Source organism: Sus scrofa, chromosome 2, assembly GCF_054392235.1.
Source record: "Sus scrofa isolate SSC_HxYL_T2T_F1_AM1 chromosome 2, Sscrofa_HxYL_maternal_Yorkshire_Landrace_v2.0, whole genome shotgun sequence".
NCBI classification, from domain to species: domain Eukaryota; kingdom Metazoa; phylum Chordata; class Mammalia; order Artiodactyla; family Suidae; genus Sus; species Sus scrofa.
In genome coordinates, this window is record NC_139384.1 from 64,370,684 (window position 1) to 64,392,134 (window position 21,451).

The window sequence follows — 21,451 nt, forward strand, 5'->3', positions numbered from 1 at the left end:
AGAACACTACAAAGAAAAATAACAATAGAGTTCCCATCATGGCTCAGTGGTTAATGAACCCAAGTAGTATCCATGAGGACGTGGGTTTGATCTCTGACCTTGCTCAGTGCATTAAGGATCCAGCATTGCTGTGACCTGTGGTGTGCATTAACAGATGTGGCTTAGATCCCACATTACTGTGGCTCTGGCATAGGATGGCAGCTACAACTCTGATTCCACACCTAGCCTGGGAACCTCCATATGCCACAGATGCAGGTGTAAAAATACTAAAGACAAAAAAAAAAAAAAAAGAAAAGAAAAGTAACAATGTTATGCATTATTATTCATTTACATCTAGATAGATAGAGAGATAGGAAGAGATATAGAAGTTATATCATATATATTTAAGAATGATAATTTCATCCAGATAAAATGAATTATTTTCTTCTCCTTTGTATTAATTGTAGTCCTTGCATTTAAAGATAAGATAATATTTCAATTACTGAATGACAATGAATGCATTTATATCCAATTCTGGTACTCATACAAAAACTTTGTCTACATTTGAACAGAGTATATTCTCTGTATTACTCTTCTCAAGGACCCTGTTACCTCCTTATTTCTCAGCCCTTATTGACAATCTGGTTGAGCATTGGGGTCAAGATGGTATAGAATACAGCCAGAGCCTTATCTTCTGTTGGAAATCATAGGGATCTTGGACATAGACAAGTGTAAACAAAGGGTGCATAGTAGAAAGTCACCACAGTGAGATGGGTGCTGCAGGTGGAGTAGGCCTTCTTCCTCTCTTCTTGCTGAGTTTGTGTGATAGCAAGGAGAATATGAAAATAGGAACAAGAAATAGTACTGAAAGGTAACAAGAGGAAGATATATCCAGGTGTCCTTGCAGACCAGAGTCAACATGGCTGGGGGACATCACAGAAGAATGATTGATGGCCCTGGATCAGCAAAAAGGGATATGGAGGGCATATGTGGTCTGGGAACAGGAGTTGATAGAGCCCATTATCCAAGATCCCATTATCATAGATATACACACTCTTCTGATTATTCTAATGGGGTTGTGAAGAGGAAAGCAAATGGCCATGTAATGATCATAAGACAGAAGCCAAGAGCAATACTTCTGTACCTCTATAGTCATTAAGAAGAAACTCTGAGCCCCACACACAATGAAAGAGATAGACTTGTTTCCAAACAGAAAGTTGGAGGCCATTTTTGGGACAACAGTGCAAATGTAGGTCAGGTCCATGAGGGATAGCTGACTAAGCAAAAAATACATGGTTGTGTGAAGATGGATGTCCAGAAGGATGAGAAGAATCACAGGGAGTTTGCCAAATAGAGTCATTAGGAAAATGAGAAAAATGAGAATAAAAAGAAAAGCCAATTCTTAAAGGAGGGAATTACACCAATAAGATAAAATCAGTTGATATTTGAATCTATATTTCCATGTGGCATTCATATGAATATTCCTAAAGGCAGACAAAAGAATAAGTCAGTTAGGTTTAAAATAATAAGCTAGTTTAAAGTATTATTTTTATTAGACTTGGTATGATTTTAAGCCTTTCAACTCTTAAATGCAGAACTGGTTTATTGTTTTTAGAAAAAAATGAAATTTAGTTTTTGAGCCAAGATTTAAAACCTTGAGTTTTTTCCCAAGAAATTTTACAGTTATAATAATATTTTAAGATAAATATTTTATAGGATAAATATGTATTTATTTAAGATATATGTATTTTTAAGATAATATTTTATAGGATAAATATACATTGCTGTACAACAAAAACTCACATAATATCAAAATCAAATACCACATTCAAAATATTTCATAGGACATCAATTTAAATGCACACATTAAAGAATTCTATTATGTGTACATGTTTATTACACAAAATAAGCTTCTTTATTAATGAATAACTTCTTTCATTTTTAAGCCCTGTTTGATACTAAAATGATTGCAACCTATCAGGTCAGGTTGAGAATCTATTTTTCTTTCTTAGCTTTCTTTGCTCAGAAATGTCAAAACAAGCTTCCTTAGAATTAGGTATTAATCTGGTTCACCTTTTGTGAAATCTAAAACAAATCCTGGAGTTCCTGCTGTGGCACTGTGGGTTAAAAATCCAAGGGCAGTGGCTCAGGTGGTTGTGGAGGTGCAGGCTAAATTCCCAGCCCAGTGCAGTGGGTTAAAATATCTGGCATTGCTGCAGCTATGGTGTAGGTAGCAGCTGTGGCTCAGGTTCAACCCTAGCCCAGGAACTTCCATATGCTACTGGTGCAGCCATAAGTATATACATAATAAAAATAATGATTTATGGCCACCGGTGCAGCCATAAATATATACATAATAAAAATAATAATTTATGGCTACCAGTACAGCCATAAATATATACACAACACAAAATTTATTCATAATAAAATAAATGAATCTTTATTGTCAAATATCATTTACAAGACTTTACTCTCTTCTGCCTCTACATGAGTTTCTGAAAATGTAGTTAAAATAGAGCCTTTGCCTGTATATCTAAACACTGAGCTTCTCACAGCTTTGATAATTCTATACAGCTTTCCCAAATAGCACAAGTTTTATGTCTTTGCTTCTCTAACACTTACATAATATACATTGGTTTCTGGTGTTTTGTTTTAAACATTTAATTTTTACACTTTAGTCTCTTTTCCAATCCTTGAATAGGGTGTAAATCTAAATACATATATTTATAATCTCTCTCTGCTAAAGCCCAACTATCATGATGATACAAAAATATATAAGTAGTAAATTAAAACAGAGCAGAAAGCATAAGATATAGTAAGAGATGAAATAGTTTAAGAGCCTTTGAAGGAAGAAATTTGGAAAGAGGAATGATCAGTGATTTAAATAGAAAAGAGAAAATGGCACCCAGGAATTTTTTCATGGATGTGGGAAGAGAAATTCTCCAGAGACAGTTAAGTGAATAATCTCTGCAAAATATGTAGCGTTTTAGTTTTAAATATATATATATATGTATATATATATACACACACACACACATATATATAATATATATATATGTGTATATATATATATAGTATATATATATACACACATTTCTTTTTGCTTTGTATCACCACATCCTCAGCATGTGGAATTTCCCAGGCTAGGAGTCAAATCAGAGCTGCAGCTGTTGGCCTACATCACCACTGCATCAACCTGGTATATGAGCCACATAGGCAACCTATACCACAGCTCAAAGCAATGCCAGATCCTTAACACTCTGTGCATGGACAGGGATTGAACCTGTGTCCTCATGGATACTTGTCAGATTAGTTTCCATGGACCCATGATGGGAGCTCCCCTTTCTCCTTCTTAATTGACAGTCTCATATTGGATGTATGTAAAAAGTGGTGGTAAAGGGAAGATGTGGATTTCTTCTGCCATGTAACTTCATTGAAATACACCATGTCTATAGTCATATAGGCTCAAAAACACGCTCTAAAGAAATAGAGTGAGGTTCAGGGGGCTACCACCTTCACTAGGCAACAGCAACCCTCTGCGCCAACTCATGGTTTTTATTTACTATTTTCTACTTTAAACAGATTAGAAACAAGATAAGCTAAGACAGTCATTTGTAAGCACATAAAATAATGATAAATGTTTTAGCCCTCCCATGCCAAAATTTGTTGTTTGCTTCAAGCCATCTATGGCCTCTTCCAAAAATCCCCCAAGGCTCCAGTCCTGAGAATGTCAGAGCTGATAGTTTTCCATCAGCATCATCAATACTTCAGCAATCTTGTTTTCAAGATGCCATTCTTTGAAGTTGTTCTCATTTGTTTTGCCTCAAGGGCCATGAGAGATTCACAAGACTTTGTAAAGTATAGACTGATCTTCTACAGCCACTCTATGGCACCAGTCTTTTCTTTCCATTCTTTGTCATGTCACACATTCATGCCTCCAACAGTCCATGTTGCTGCAAATGGCATCATTCTTTTTTATGGCTGAGTAGTATTCCATTGTGTATATATACCACCTCTTCCTAATCCAATCATCTGTCGATGGACATTTGGGTTGTTTCTATGTCTTGGCTATTGTGAATAGTGCTGCAATGAACATGAGGGTGAATGTGTCTTTTTTAAGGAAACTTTTGTTCAGATATATGCCCAAGAGTGGGATTGCTGGGTCATATGGTAGTTCTATGCATAGATTTCTAAGATACCTCCATACTGTTCCCCATAGTGGCTGTACCAACTTACTTCCCACCAACAGTGCAGGAGATTCCCTTTTTCCATACTCCGTCCAGCACTTAATTAAAGGTTGGAACATGGGACTCAAGGTCTCAGGGACCAAGAGTTCTGCTTCAAGAAACCACACTGGTTTTATTGTGTTCTTTAGGATTATGTCAAGTGAGGAAGGGGCTGTAGGTACAGCATATAGGTTTTTTTTAAATTATTTTAAAAGTTCTTTTATTATTTTAAAGTTACATAGCTGGTAGATGGTTAAGCTTTTATTCTGACCTTTAGGCATTTAACAATCATTAGCACTGAGGAAGCTTGGTGTCACCTATCTCTGCATAGCATCTGGAGAATCATCATTGTGTTTCTGAAAATGGCATGTCTATCTGTGGCAGCCCAGTGTGCCTAGGTTTGCACCTAGGTTCTCCTTGCTGATGCATATTCTGCTAACGACCACTCATAAACCCCTTGGGGCCATGAGGTTCCTCTTTTTTATTTTAACAGGACATATCATGCTGTGCAAATGGCATGCCTAGATCAATGTATTATATCCTCATTCAGCTGACCACATGAATAACTTATGCCTTTTGGTCTTTGTTCTTAAGCTTAAGTCATTTACCAGCCCTGCAGCTGTTTTTCATGCAGGAATATGGGGTAAAGTAAAGCAGGACAAGATAGAGTTTTCAGCATAGAAAATAGGAACAAAGAGGCTAAGAAAATATTGTAGAAACATGTCTCCCAACACCAAACTGCCAAAGCATTAATAGAATCAGTAACTATGTGATTATATAGTGTGGTTGCTTGAAATCATCTCTACTCCTAAGGAATAAAATTATGTTACTGCTACTGTTTTCAAAGCATTCTCTACTTTTTGCAATCTTTCCTATTTCCAGAGGACACATCACAAGTTGTGGATACAATGAATCTCCCCTTCTTTAATAAACACTATTTATCTAACTTCTTATTTTTTTATAAATGTCTTGATGCAATCAGTGCCAAATAAATTATTCTCATAATTAAAGTATCATGTAAATTCATATAAATATTTATTATAAGATTTATCATAAAATATTACAGGTATCTTAAAATATATCTCAGAATATGGTATAGTCAATGGAAGAAACCAAAGTAGCAGTTGCCAGGAGGAGAGAAAAGGGGGAATAATAAAATATTAGAGAAGTAAGAAGTACAAACTATTAGATGTACAAAACCTATTTCAGACAAACCTGAAACATATAAATATTAATAGTACAGAAACTAGAATTTAAAAATTATAACATTATACAATAACACATCAGATTTCTAAAAAGTTTCATATAATTTCTGAAATACATACCATATATATGTATATATACACAAACACAACATAGAATATGTTCATTATTAACTATTGGCAATTATTAGCATGAAATTAAGCACTTCAAATTAGCCTAATTAGTTTATCATCTCTCCTTTTTAAAAGTGAGAGTAAAAAATCTTTTGAAATATTACAGGGTCCTTGTGTGAAATAATAAAATTTAATTTAGGCAAAATATCATATTTAGCATTGATTTTGGGAAGTTTATACAAAATATTAATATATTTTATAACAATCAAATAAAATTATAGGTCACTGAAAAAATACTTAGCTGTCAATGTACTCATAATGACAAATACTTTGCAGGCAAGTACTGGCTGTTAAATATTTATTTAAAAAACCAAAATATTAAAATATGCTACTTAAGCCTTTTAATACATAATTCATTTTTCTTAGGTAATCATAGACATGATGAAAACAACACAGGAAAGTAATTTATCATAACACAAAATCCTAGTTTTTTTAGACAGTTTACTTAAAAAGGAAGAAAAAAACTAATTTCTTGTTAAAAACAGACTGATAATCTAATAAAATATGATATGTTAGAGACAATAATGATTTCTGTCTCCTGATTTTCTCTATTTTCACTGTATGAATTGGATAAGGAGTCTGGAATGGACATGCCTCCTCAATTCCACATTTCCCTAGGTTACCAATGATAACACCTGACTAAAACAGCAGATATTACCGTCATTTTCCTGGCTTTGTACCATGCGCTTCCCTTTGCATTATTTCATTTTACCCTTTTCAGAGCATTTTACCTTTATTGGATGTATATGCTTACATAGGCTTTTACATTCAGAACAAATCCTTGCTGGGTTCAATGCACTGTTGTTGCCTTCTTGAAATTCTTAATAATTGTGTCTCTGAATACACATGTGAGCACAGAAGTTATACTGGGTGGCAGCATTACCATGTGGTTTTGGTCCAAGAGCAGGACTTGTACATGATGGCTCAGTTAGCATGCAAGTAGAGCAGTTTGCCTGGCTACCCCATGTTCACACACACTTTAGAGTTCAGGACACTGGACCCAAATGGAGTGTCCACACTGGGAACTGTGCCCAGACTGGTGGTGGCGATGACCAGGGTAGCGGTAGTTTCAATCATGGTGGAGTGGCCATTGCCTAGGAGAGAGGAGCTTTGCCTGGCAGGAGAAATGGCTCCTGGTAGAGGTGGCAGTTGACTTACATTTTCAACCCAAATCTGCAACTAGGTCACCTACAAATCTATTAAATATCTCACTTGAGTGTCAGAACGGGAGATGTTATAATGCTTAGGCAAGTGAGCATTTCAGTAAATCATTACATTTTTTTTGTAATATTATAAGAAATATTATTTTTAATACTGCTAAACAAACATTTGTTGCTGTAAAGCATATCAGAGTACCATTAACATTCACCAAATTGTACTCAAAAAATGGTTTTAAAAACATTTGAAGTTTTGAATAGCAAACATCTACAAGCTCAGAAATAAAATAATATTTAAAATTAATTTGAAGGAGTTCCCGTTATGGCACAGTGGTTAACGAATCCAACTAGGAACCATGAGGTTGCGGGTTTGATCCCTGGCCTTTCTCACTGGGTTAAGGATCTGGCGTTGCCATGAGCTATGGTGTAGGTCACGGACGTGATTCGAATCACCCGTTGCTGCGGCTCTGGCCTAGGTCGGCGGCTACAGCTCCAATTCAACCCCTAGCCTGGGAACCCCCATATGGCGCGGGTGCGGCCCTAGAAAAGGCAAAAAAAGACAAAAAAAAATTAATTTGAAAGACTAGTGATGAAAATTAATATTCTTTTCATGTAAAGTTTCAAAAATATTTATTTATTTATTCATTGTCTTTTGTCTTTTTAGGGCTGCAACTGTAGCATATGGAGTTTCCCAGGCTAGGGGTCCAATCAGAGCTTATGCCACAGTCACAGGAATGCCAGATCCAACCCACATCTGCAACCTACACCACAGCTCACAGCAATGCTGGATCCTTAACCCACTGAGCAAGGCCAGGGATTGAACCTGCAACCTCATGGTTCCCAGTCAGATTTGCTTCCACTGTGCCACGATGGGAATTTCTCAAAAATATTTTTCAAAATAAAATTTAATATCAACCCACCTTATAATTGAAAATTTAGTGATCAAATTGTAGACAGGTATTTGGAATGTAAAGCCACCTCTGGTCCTTTTACAAAGTTCAAAAATCACCAAAAATTTGAGAAGAATCATTAAAATGCCATTAACTAAATTTATATTTAAGATTAAATTCATATTTATATGAAATGGACTTGGATGGATCTATGTTTTGAAGTTAAGTTATAAGATAAATCTTTTAAGAAAACCATTCTCCTTGATAATTACCAGTTCACCATGTACTAAAATTTATATTTTGATATAATTAATCAGAAAATCTGCCTAACGTTTTTACAACCCATAAACACTCCTAATCACTATAGTAACATAAGCAGAAAGTTCCTTCTAAAGTTAAAAAAATTAAAAACTGTCTAATATTAATTTCAACCTAACATTTATTGCCAGTGGCTGCACTGATAGAGAATAAAACTCTTCAAACTATAAATTTTCATGAAAATAAATTTGGAGAAAAGTGGGCCCACAAACCTCATACTCAATGAAGAAATCACATAATAAAATATAACTAAGTATACATATAACTATGAAACAAAGTATTATTTATAATATTTATTGCATTTTATAACCAATAATTTTGAAAAAAAAGAATGGCATATATTTCTGATTTCTCAAGATAGGGCTTTATATTTTCATTTATGCTGTGCCCTGCAAATTATGTGCAATATGATCCTTCTCCTCCATGCCACAACTAGAAGTAAAGATAATTCTACACTGATCACTGATGGACAGTGATAACACTTCAACCAAGAAGTTCACTTGACCTGATGGTTTAATGGAAATTTTGAAGGGACTTGTTCAGATAAGTGATGAAACCATCATATGAATAGCTGAAATTTGTTCATAAAAGTTAACTTTCCTCAGGCAGTTTCACTAGAAATAAAATATGTAGTGACTGGGGAATATAATCTCATTTCAGAGCATTATGTAATACAAGAGTTTAGTGATTACTTAGGAGGTAAAATGATATATGCTGAGTGCTGAAGATGACTGCAAGAATGTTGGGAGTAGATCCATTTGTTGTATTATTAACCACACAATTCCCCTCATCTGTGTTGGCATCTCCAAGTCCTTTATATTGATCCTTTGGTATAGCTAATATTAAAAGACTTCCCTAAATATACCACACTAAAAGAAAACCTAAATTTGTCACATTCCATACAGAGCAGAATAAGAAATACAAAATCCCTGGTGAAGTCTCAGTTAAACTTCTGAAATAAAATCTCCCTATATGGGAAAAAAAAAGAAGACTGTTACTGCTCGTAATAGGTTGATTATGAAAGAACAAATGTTTGTTGACATTTAAATTGATTCAGACATTGAAAAAACATGTTTTAGACATATTGGAAAATAGGTAGAAAATAGTAGGATTGTGATGCTGAATGGCAAATTCATTTAAAGAGTTTCCATTGTGTTACATGACAAAGAATCATTTTTGTTGACAATATATCAGCAATGAGAGAAAGAACTTGAAATTGATGGAGAAAATCACCAATAAAAATAATATGTTATTAAAAATTTATGTATGTTATATATATATGTATACATGCATATATATTATAAGAAAATTTTGTCAAAATATTATTTTCTTCAATTCTAGATTAATTTTACTTCTTGCATTTAATGATATATTTTTAATTACTATACTCTGATGAAGGATTTATATATGACTGTTTCTACTCATGAAAAACCTTTGTCTACATTTTCACAGAGCAGATTCTTTGAGTTACTCTTCTCAGGGCCCCCATCACTTCCTTGTTTCTCAGGCTATAGATAAGAGGATTGAGAATTGGTGTCAGAATAGTATAGAAAACAGCCAGAGCCTTGTCCTCTGTTGGAGCACGAAGAAATTTTGGGCGTAGATAAGTATAAGCAAAGGGTGCATAGTAGAAAGTCACCACAGTGAGGTGGGTGCTGCAGGTGGAGTAGGCCTTCTTCTTCCCTTCATCTGATCGCATGTGATAGACAGCAAGGAGAACACGGCCATAGGAACATGCAATACCAATGAAAGGCAACAAAAGAAAGAGGATGGTGCTCACAAACACTGTGTACTCATGGATCCAGGTGTCCATGCAGGCCAAAGTCAACATGGCTGGGACATCACAGAAGAAATGATTGATGGCCCTGGATCGGCAATAAGGGATGTGGAGGATATATATAGTGTGGGCACAGGAGTTGATAGAGCCCATTATCCAAGATCCCATTATCATCAACACACACACTCTTCTGCTGATTCTGATGGGATAATGAAGAGGAAAGCAAATGGCCACATAACGATCATAAGCCATTGCAGCCAAGATCAGTGCTTCTGCACCTCCTAAAGTCAAGAAGAAGAAGCTCTGAACCCCACACCCAATGAAGGAGATAGACTTGTTTCCAATAAGATAGTTGTAGGCCATTTTGGGAACAATAGTGGAGATGTAATTCAGGTCCATGAAGGAGAGTTGACTGAGTAGAAAATACATGGGTGTGTGGAGTTGGGTGTCAAGGATGATAAGAAGAATCATGGAGAGGTTGCCAAACAGAGTCATTAGGAAAATGAGAACAATGAGAATAAAAAGAAAGAAACCAATTCTTTCAGGGGGTAACAACCCTAATAAGATGAAATCAGTTGATGTTTGATTATATTTTTCCATGTGGAATTCATATAAGTTTCCTAAATGCAAACACATGAATAAGTAATTCAAGTTTAAAACAATAAGTTGTTTTTAAGTTTCATTTTAGTATGACTGCATATTACTTAAAATTTTCCAGTTCTTAAATGAAGATTTACACTTACCAATGTTAGATAATTTGAAAAAGACATCGCTTTTTGATCCAGAGATTAAAATTTGAAAATGCAAACATTTTGTCCAAAGTGTTTTCCAAGAAATCTTTAAAGTTACAGAAAAAAATCTGACAGCATTATGATAAGTATGTTTTACTACCCTACACAAACACAAATAACCTCACAGATAGATTTGATACTTACATATAATTCATAGGAAATCATGCAAATGCCTACATTATAGAATTCTACTGTGAAAAAAATGTGTATTGCCATTAATTTATGATTTTTCTTTCATATTCAAGGCCTAAGGATTATCTCAAAGTCTGCAGTAGCCTTTCAGCTCATGTTGTGAACTTATTTTACTTCCTTGAGGTTTATTTGCTCAGAAATGTCAAAATAAGCATCTTTGAATTCAGATAATGTTATTTGTTCTATCTGTTGTGAAATAGAGGCTGAATTCTATTGTCAAGTACCACTTACATAAATGTATTTTCTTCTGCATCCGCATTGGGCTAAGCTGACCTTTGTCTGACTATCTATAAACCACATCCTTGTTTCTTTGATAAATCCATGCACGCTCTCTTAAATAGCATATGTTTTATGTTTCTATGCTTTTCTAACACTTACATGATATATTTTGCTTTATGGCACTTTGTCTACTCATTAATTTTACCTTTTTTTGTATTTAAAACACTTCAATTCTAGGTTATTGGTTAAATTTAAACACATTCATTTAAAATATCTCCCTGTTAAAACCTACTGTCATAATGGTATTAATAAATATATAATTAATTAATACATTTCAGATGATCCTAAAGCATAATGAGAGATACAATATTCCTTTGAATAAAGGAATTTGGAAAAAGGAATGGTCAGTTATTAAGTAGGAAAAAATGACATTCTAGGAGTCTTCTTCATGGAGGTGGGAGGGGGAAATCTCCATAGAAACTATAAACAAACAAGCTTTACAAAGTATTTAGTGTTTTAGCGGTAAATATTATTTTTTTAGTCAAGATAATTTTCCCCAAAATTCTCTCAAGCCCCTTTGTTTTTTCTTTTTTATATTTTACTTTTTATTGTGCTTGATTTATGTTTTGTCAGTCTCTGCTGTACAGCAAAGAGTCCAGTGATATATGTATATATATCTTCTTTTTCTCATATTATCCTCCATAATATTCCATCACAAGTGACTAGATATAGTTCCCTGTGCTATATAGTAGGATCTCATTGCTTATCCATAAGTCAAATATTACCAGACATTTAAGATGGTCTGCAGCATGAAAGAGGAAGATGCTCACATGTGTGCACGCATGGACACACACAAACAAAATACATATTCATATACACATTCAGAAACAAATATATAGTGAGGTGGAATGATTGAAAAAGGTAGAAAATGGTATATTTTTTAAGATTGTATTTATATCTTCAAATATGTTTGAGCTATCATCATTCCATTATATAAACATTGTTAGATATATAAAAGTCAGGTAACTGCCTCTTAAAAACTAAAAAATAATAATTGATGAAAGATTAAGTAAAAATTTCAAAGGCAATGTGAAAAAATATCTACCAGAAATAAAAATTAAAAAAACATAAACAAAAACAGAGAAGGATTGCCACTTTGAATGGATAGGAGAAGTAGAGAATTAATATAAGGGAAGCAATGTATGCTTTTTGTCATTTCTATAAATGCATATAGAAAAATAATGGAGTTAAAAATTAAAAAAAATAGAATTGATATATTTGAACCACCATATTCAAAGTGCATGGTTAGAGCACAGAAAAATAAATAAGGAATATTTTATTGATGACATTTTCTTGAAAATTCTAAATGTCTTCTTGAGACAATTTGTGAATATCCTAAGTATTGCTCATAAATATGTGGTCATAAAAGTGTCTTGATCAAGAAAATAATAAGGAGAATTATTTATATGAAATTCTAATTAAAGTATTATTAGATTTAAGAACAATTTATGTTTTCATATTTTAGCAATATATACCAGACAATAACAAAATTCTATTATCCTTGCCACCCCAGACACAAAGTGATGCATGACTATGTTGAAAGGATGGTGAAAGAGAAAATTAGGAGGAGGTGATGGTATGTGGGGTTAGGGGAAAATTTCATCCATAGCGGCTGGAGTAAGAGTCAAGAGAAAGTATTTGATATGTAGTATTTAAGTGTTAGAAGATAAGCATATTTGTAAAAAAATATATGACTGGGGAAAAAACATGTTAAAATATTAAAAATATTTGCCTTGTGAATCAGGAGTAGTGAGATGTGAAATAGTTGTTTTTGCCTGTGGGCTACTGAGAGCAAGTTCTCACTTTACTTGAATAAAATATTAAAGACATGGAAAACTGATATCACAATTAAAAATTGAACTTGATAACTCAATTAACATTATACTCAATGGGAGTTCCCATTGTGGCTCAGTGGAAATCAACCTGACTATTATCGATGATGATGCGGGCTCGATCCCTGGCCCCACTCAGTGGTTTAAGGATACAGCATTGCTGTGAGCTGCAGTGTAGGTCAGAGACACAGCTCAGATCTGGTGTTGCTGTGGCTGTGGTTTAGGCTGCAAGATTCAGCTCAAATTTCACCCCTAGCTGCAGAACTTAACATATGCCAAGGGTGCGGCCCTAAATTAATAATAATAATAATAATTATTATTATTATTATTATTATTATTATACTTAATGGTGAAAGACTGAAAGCTTTCTTTTAGGGGGAGAAAAAGCAAAGATGTTCATTTTGACATGTCCAATTTACAAGGTATTGGAAATAAAATTGAATTAGTTCACAAATAACATAATCTTATACATATAAAATTCCAAGATTTACCAAAATCCTGTTGGAACTAATAAACAAATTGAAAAAAGTTGAAGAATATAAAATTAGTTGTATTTCTACACACTAATAACATATCATACTATGAAGTATTTAAGAAATTATTATAACTACCAAATGATGAAAAATAATAAAATCCCTAGGAATAAGCATAAAAAAGGAGGTGAAAAACTTGTTCACTAAAAATCCCCAAACACTGATGAAAGAAATTGAAAAGACAAATAAATCAAAAAGCATTCTGTGCTCAAGGATTGGAAAACTAAACACTATTAAGATGTCAGTACTACAATAAGAAGCCTACAGATGTAATACAATGTCTAAAGACAAATAAATCAAAAAGCATTCTGTGCTCAAGGATTGGAAAACTAAACACTATTAAGATGTCAGTACTACAATAAGAAACCTACAGATGTAATACAATGTCTATCATAGTCCCAAATAATTTTTGTATAGGAATATTAAAGAATATCCTAACATTCTTATAAAATCTCAAAATACTTAGGATAATGGAAAGAATCTTATAGTTGAAGAATTCAATCTTTCTGATTCAAAACTTTTTTGCAAAGCTAAAATACTAAGAACAGTGTAGTACTGACCTAAAGATACACATAAACCAACCAAATAAAATAGAGATGACAGAAAATATAAATCTTCACATACATGATCAAATGATTTTTATAAAGAGCTCAGAATCATTCAGTGGAGATGCCATTTCAACAAATGTTGCTCAGAATGCTGGATATCCATATGCAATTAATAAAATTGGGCTATAACATTATACCATGCATAAGAATTAAGTGGGTCAAAGAACTAGATATAAAGTTAAAAGTATAAACTCTTAGATAAAACCATAGCAGAAAAGGTTGATATTGTTTGAATTTAGTTGTGTTTTTTGGATTTAACACCAAAAGTATATGCAACAAACAAAAGTACTGAGACACTGGACTTTATTAAAATTAAAAACTTCTCTGCATCAAATTTTTTTTTCAGTAGAGTGAATAAGCAAGCCACAGAATGAAAAAATTAGCAGAAAACATATCAGATGATGCATATTTACAGGGAATACATAAAAACTACACAACTCACCAAACCACAATTAACATGAAAATAGGGGAAGTACCTGAATAAACATTTCTCCAAAGAAGATATACAAATGACCAATAAACACAAGAAAAGATGATCCACATCACTAATTATTAGAAATTTTCAACTCAAAATTACAATGTGATAGCCCATCTCACCTTTGGTTAGCAGTTTTTATTTTTAAAAAAGTGAAAATAACAATATCTAAGGAAAATGAATGACTATCCAGGAACTGCACCTAGGTATACACTAAAATGAGTAAAAGCAGAGTCTTGAACAGATATTTGTACACCCATATTCCTAGAAGTTATTTTCTCAATAACTAAACATGGAAATAACACAAATGTCCACTGAAGCTTAATGCTTAATACACATGTACACATTACCCAGTTCTGAAAAAGAAGGAAATTCTGCTACGACAAGGATAAAGTTTGCAAATATGAGGTTAAGTAAAATAAACCAGTCATGAGAAGCCATGTGCTTGATTCCACCTAAATGGGTTAGTCAAATTCATAGAGATGAAAGTGGAATATTATGCTTGCACAATACTGTGAGTGTACTAATGGCACTAACCTGCACACTTAAAAAATTGGTAAAATGGTAAATATTATAGTATGTATGCTTATCAAAACAAATAATTAAAAAATAGGATTTAAAAGTAACAAAAATTATGTCATATTTGGAATTTCAAATATATTATTCAAAACTTACTGAAGGGCCTTAAACATGCACAGAGGAATTAATATTCCAATAATATATAGCCTATGAAATTCATCTATGAAAAAATAACATCCATTTTTTATAAATGTCATTTGGCTTCAACACAATACAGCATATTAGACTATCCTATAGTGTACACTTTACACTGGAAATTTAATTATAAATTAAAAATATATTTGAAATTATTAAGGAAATTATGATCATTCAGATCAAATTCATTTTGTATAGGGATATCTCTGAAAATTTTTCCATGGGGTGATTAATATTATTATACACTAACAGTGAAAAAAATTAAGCTCTGAACAGAAACAATCAATGACACACCATATCTGATTTTTTATTCCATATATCATGACTGTATGTGGAGCGTTTTGATGACTTGTTATTCATGCACTGTTCTAGTATGCTCTCCTACGATAGTATATAAAAGCCCCTTGTATCTGACAGAGAAGCAATCTCAATGGTGAATATCAGCATACTTCAAGGTTTAAAGTGAAGATGACATTTTTTTCTTGGGTAAAATAAATCCAAATTGATTATTTTTGTCTTCTAGTTTTATACACTGGAATAACCTATTTCAATTTATAAGACATTTTCAATCTTTGATTTTTAAAATTTCTTTTAAAAATGTTCCACACTGGAGTTCCCATCGTGGCTCAGTTGTTAACAAAACCAACTTGTCGCAAGACATGTTTCCTTGAAAACTCCATCTTGTCCTTCTTTACTTTATCCCATCTTCTTGTCTTACTTTATCCCATCTTCCTGCTTTGAAAAACAGTCACAGTGCTGGTAAATGACTTAAGCTTAAGAGCAAAGACCTAAAGGCATAAGTGACTTAAGCTTAAGTACTCATGTGCCTAGAGGTCAGAGTAAGAGCTTAACCTTTTACCACCTAAGTGGCTTTTTAAATAGTAAAAGAACTTATATAATAGTAAACAAACCCTGTATCATCCACCCATAGCCACTTCTCACTTGATCTCATCTAAAGAGCACAATAAAAGCAGTGTGGATTCTTGAGAGGCGGGGCTCTTTGTCCCTGAGACCTTGAGTCCCCGGTTCCCACCTCTACTTAAGATAAATGTCTCTGTGTCTTGTTTTATGTTAACTATTTTTCCTTAAGTTCCACAGCACCCAGTTCTTCAGCCCCATCCTGCTGAGCTGTCCCCGGCACCAACTAGTATCCATGAGGACTCAGGTTTGATCCCTGGCCTTGCTCAGTGGGTTAAGTATCCGGCATTGCTGTGAGCTGTGGTGTAGGTCACAGACATGGCTAAGATCCTGCATTGCTGTGGCTGTAGCATAGGCTTGCAGCTACAGCTCCGATTTAACCCCTAGCCTGGGAACCTCCATGTGCCGTGCATGCTGCCCTAAGACAAAAAGACAAAAAATATGCTGCAAACTATTTGTCAGCTAATGACATGCTACATAAGAGGAAGGAGCTCCCAGCAGAATATTTTTATGATATTTTTATGAAAGGGAAAAAAATCCTTAAATCTCGACTCTGACTTATACCCAGAAGAGAAAATAAAAGATGTAAGCCTTTGATGAAGATCTCCACAGACTGGCACCTAGAATATGTCACAATATGTACCAGGATTAATTTGAATTTAATCTTAACCACTAAGTCTTTGAAATCACAGCTGACATTTTATAGATGATTGAAATGAGATTCAGAGATTTAAACTGAGTTTACCTTAAATATATATATATATACATATATATATATACACACAGAGAGAGAGAGAGAGAGAGAATATATATGTATTTGGAGAACTAGACTTCCAGATTTATTTAAATGAATCTCTTATCACTCTTAACTTATCTATAAAATATTAAATATTTTGAAGTAATGAATATGAAACAAGAGTGGGTGGATTTTTTTCATCAAAACAAAAATGAAAGAAATGAAAAGCAAGAAAAAATATGTAGAAAATTCCTTTGTGAGTCAGTGGGTTAAGGATCCAGCATTACCACAAATATGGTACAAGCCAGAACTGTGGTGCAGGTCCAATCTCTGGCCTGGGAACTTCCACGTGCTGTGGGTGTGATCAAAAAAAAAAAAAAGAAGGAAAGAAAAAACTGTACTTGAAGTCATTAAAACAGGAATTTTACATAGTTGGTAGAAAATAAAAAATGCATGCTAAAAGCTTCTTAAAACACAAAGTTATTTCACTAATTATCATATAAATATGGTCTCTCAAAGCCTCTAAATGAATTCCAATTCATGTAAAGCCCCCAATAGAAATTTGTCTCTATCCAGAATTCAATTGTAAAGAAAGATCCATATTATTTACTAACACAGATTGCAAATATACATATTCATTATTATGAATAAAACCATCCAAATGCTGCAAAAGTTACAAAATGAATTACATATGGGCATCTCTTGAAATTAATGTGCATCAATTTCATTGCAGACCTTTTTTGCTATGTTTACAGTTGAAAATTAAATTCTGAAAAAACCTCATTTTAGTGACTCATATTTTATAGAACATGTGGTTTTAAAACTAGGGTTTCATTATTAAAAAGTTTTAAAAGTCAAAGTATATGAAGCGAGTTATTCAAGACTGTATAGTGACTTGGTGATGAAGTTGGGAAACCTGGAAGTGTCGTCTGAATTCCAGATAATGCAAAATTTTTCCACTGAGAATTTTTTTTTTTTTTCTTTTTAGGGCCACTAAAAGTTCCTAGGGTTCAAATCAGAGCTTCAGCACTGCAAAATAGTTTTTATAGAATCAAAATTAGATTACCCAGAAGAGCAGCCTCTGGATTCTAGACAGGCATAATTCTCCACAGTATCCTTACATGGAGATCTACATGAGAGTCCACATTCATTAAGCATTTCCACAACTGGTTGTACTAAAGAAGGGACAAAGATTGTGAAATTCCTTCTATTAATTTACCAAATTAGGATTTTTACTAATAATATTTAATAGTCAATTAATGTGTATTTTCAATACTTGAAGCTATACAGTTTGAGAACAATTTATTTGACAGTAAAGAGATATAGAATACATGGTGAATGTTTTTGTGTATATGTTTCCATGCTCCTAATTCATATAAATCCAGAAAGTTTTACAGTGGTGAATCAGCATTATTAAGTAGGTAATTAGGTAGACAGATTTCAAAGACAGAAACTGATTATATGTACTTCAAATATTGTTTTACAGTGAGAAAGTGTTTATTCTGCTTCATTGCAGAAGTACACCAGAGGTAGCTTAGGTTTAAAACTAGATACAATTCCAGCTCACCTACTTATAAGAAACATAAGATTAAACAATTTACCTGAACCTATCTTTTATATAGAATAGATTGAAAGAAATACAGACTATTACAAACAATCTATTAAAGAAAACATTGAAACAGCACATACCTTGGTATAAAATATCGCTAAAGGGTAGCTGTAAAATTTGGCATCTTTATTAATATCATTATCATCACCATCATTTACATTTACCTTACTTGTCATCCACCACAATTGCATAATAATATAGTTTCTATTTTCCCTGTGTGCTATGCCCACATTCTCACATCTCTGCCATATTGTTTATTCAGATATTGTTATCTGTCAGTAGAAATTTATTTATGTGAATAGGAAGTAAAAAAAAAAGTAAATAAAATAAACTTAAAACTTAACTTTTAAAAAACTTAACTTTTAAAAAACTTAAAAGCATAAGACACCTAATTCCCATAATTTGTGTTAAAAAAAATGGAGTATTCAACTAAACTTATGGTTAGTTACCTGCATTGTTTCTAAAAGTTATCCTTCATTGTGTGTGTGTGTGTGTGTGTGTGTGTATGAAAAAAAGGAAGAACAAGAATGAGAAGCAATATTAGCCATTATTTTTTTAACTTCACTGTATATTCCATTTTATATTTTGATATATCTAGACTTGTAATTTCTAAGTTTTGATTAGAAAGAGTGGAGTTATATAGGTTAAAGCAACAAACAGGAAGCAACATTAACATTTACCATGGATGTAGCATAACCACTCTTCATCTGTGAAAAAAAAAATTATAAAGACAAGAAATAAATACTGACTTCCATATTCCTTTTTGAGCATAGGAATCCTTAGTTGTTAGGCTTTTTTTAGAGTATCAGTTGAGCTCATCCAAAGCAGCTTTTAAGACTTTCATCTCACTTCCCATTCAAAAAGCACATTTTTGTGTCGGCCCCAAAACTTTCTGCTGTCCATTTAATCTACCATTTTCAAAGAACAATATAGGAAAAGTGCAGCCACTCACTCAAAAGCAATCATCACTTAAAATTGTCTGTTTCTTACCTTAACCATAGAAATCATCACTCATTTTCTAAATTATTTACCATAACTCCTGAGTTATTTTAATTTAAACAGTAACCAACATTGCCAAAAGAGTTAATATAGTAGAATCAGCAGATATGTGATTACATGATGTGCTTACATGAAAACACCTCTATTCCTAAAGATTATAATTGGTGTTATATATGCTGTTTTATTTTATTTTATTTTTGTCCTTTTGCTATTTCTTGGGCCGCTCCTGCGGCATATGGAGGTTCCCAGGCTAGGGGTCGAATCAGAGCTGTAGCAACCGGCCTACGCCAGAGCCACAGCAACGCAGGATCCAAGCCGCGTCTGCAACCTACACCACAGCTCACGGCAACGTTAACCCACTGAGCAAGGCCAGGGACAGAACTTGCAACCTCATGGTTCCTAGTTGGATTCGTTAACCACTGCGCCACGACGGGAACTCCATATGTGCTGTTTTAAAGCACTCTCTACATGGTTGCACTTTTTTTCCTATTTCCAAGGATCCATCACAGGCTGTGTGACAATGAATCCTACCTTCTATAATGGATATTGAGTTTTGATTAGGACCAAATAAATTATTATCATAATTGGAGTACCATTTTAATTTATATAACTGTTGTTGTATATTTTGTCATGGAATATCCTAATTATTTTCAATCATGCTTTAGATGATGGTATATTGAATGAAAGGCCCAAATAGTCATCATAATAAAGCCAGAATAGTAGTTCATGGCAAAAAAATTAACATTTGCATTTATTGTAAGTTTTGCTAGGTTTTGCTATCATTTCACAATTAAATCAATTCTAACAATTGTATAATAACATGTTTAGGTTAATAGAGCTTCATACCTTAAAAAATGTGAATTGGTATTCAAGCTGCCCATCTAGTTGTATTTCTGAGTATATGTATTTTAGTACAAATCATTTATATATCTTATTTAAAATAACTTCAGTCAAATAAAATTTTGTTTGGAATCATCTGACTAATACCATGCTTGGATGTCTTCATTTCTTATTGTAAACAAAAGTTCTTAATTCTGAATAAATTTCTCTTAAGCACTTGCTGAAGAGTCCCTCATATTCTGTGGTAAATAAAAATACAAATAAGATTAGTACCTTTTATTATCTCTGCACTTTCAAAAAATCACTGGCTTGACAATGTCCAACCATCATCCAGTAAAGTCGTCTTCTGAGTAAACTTCAAAATTTTTCTAATAAATATACATATGAATTTTGGACTATGATACTAACATTTTAAATACCTCCTTGGACACTTAGGAACAAAACTGATTCTACTTCTTAATTACCTGGAGATTTATTCTAACCCATATATATATTTTTCCTTCCTGGTATTCTCTTAGGAATGACCACTGAGATTTAGACCAAGTAGGTTAAATCACTAATAGGACAGGATGGCCAGAAGCCAATGTTGCAGAAGGAATTCTGGTAACTTCTATAGATATTTTCACAGGTGTGTTCAGGACCAATTCAGTGGGGAAAAAAAATAAGTATTTTTGAATTTCTTTCAATACGACTATGTCTCTAAACTTTATGGATAATATATTTTATGTACTATTGTTCAGTCAGTGCACAGTAATTATATGTATTTATATTAATTTATTTCCTAGTTACTCATATCAATTTATTTCCCAAATTTGATTATATTTGCTAAAAGGTTAATTAAGTTAAATGGAATAGGGTTAGTTTAATAAAAACATGCAAGGCAAAATTATTAAAATATCAAAAATTTGGGAGTTTTAATTAATATATTTTAGGTACTATACATTTTCAATTCTTTTCATTCTGATAGAAATAACCATTAAAATCTAAAACAATTTTAAGTTATTAAACTAAATAATTAAAATTCAAATTTCATGCAAATTTAGAGCATATTCAAGAGTGTGATTTTATTACAGGTAATATCTTAAGTAATTTTATATTTCTCATACTTTCCACTAACTGAATTAATTATAATTTTACTTAGGAGGGAGTAATATTGGTGCAATTTAAATTTTTAAAACATTAAATTATTTGAATTTTTTATT

The 21,451-nt window shown here is 32.9% G+C and overlaps 1 protein-coding gene and 1 pseudogene across 1 annotated transcript; both read right to left on the reverse strand.

The window, feature by feature from the left end:
- Positions 1 to 537: 537 nt before the first annotated feature.
- Positions 538 to 3,739, reverse strand: LOC100521774 (olfactory receptor 2L5-like; annotated as a pseudogene).
- Positions 3,740 to 9,384: 5,645 nt separating this feature from the next.
- On the reverse strand, positions 9,385 to 10,323 carry LOC100521607 (olfactory receptor 2L3-like). Its single transcript, XM_003123586.1, has one exon. It carries the CDS (start codon positions 10,321 to 10,323, stop codon positions 9,385 to 9,387), a length of 939 nt encoding a protein of 312 aa, XP_003123634.1.
- Between the last annotated feature and the right edge of the window lie 11,128 nt (positions 10,324 to 21,451).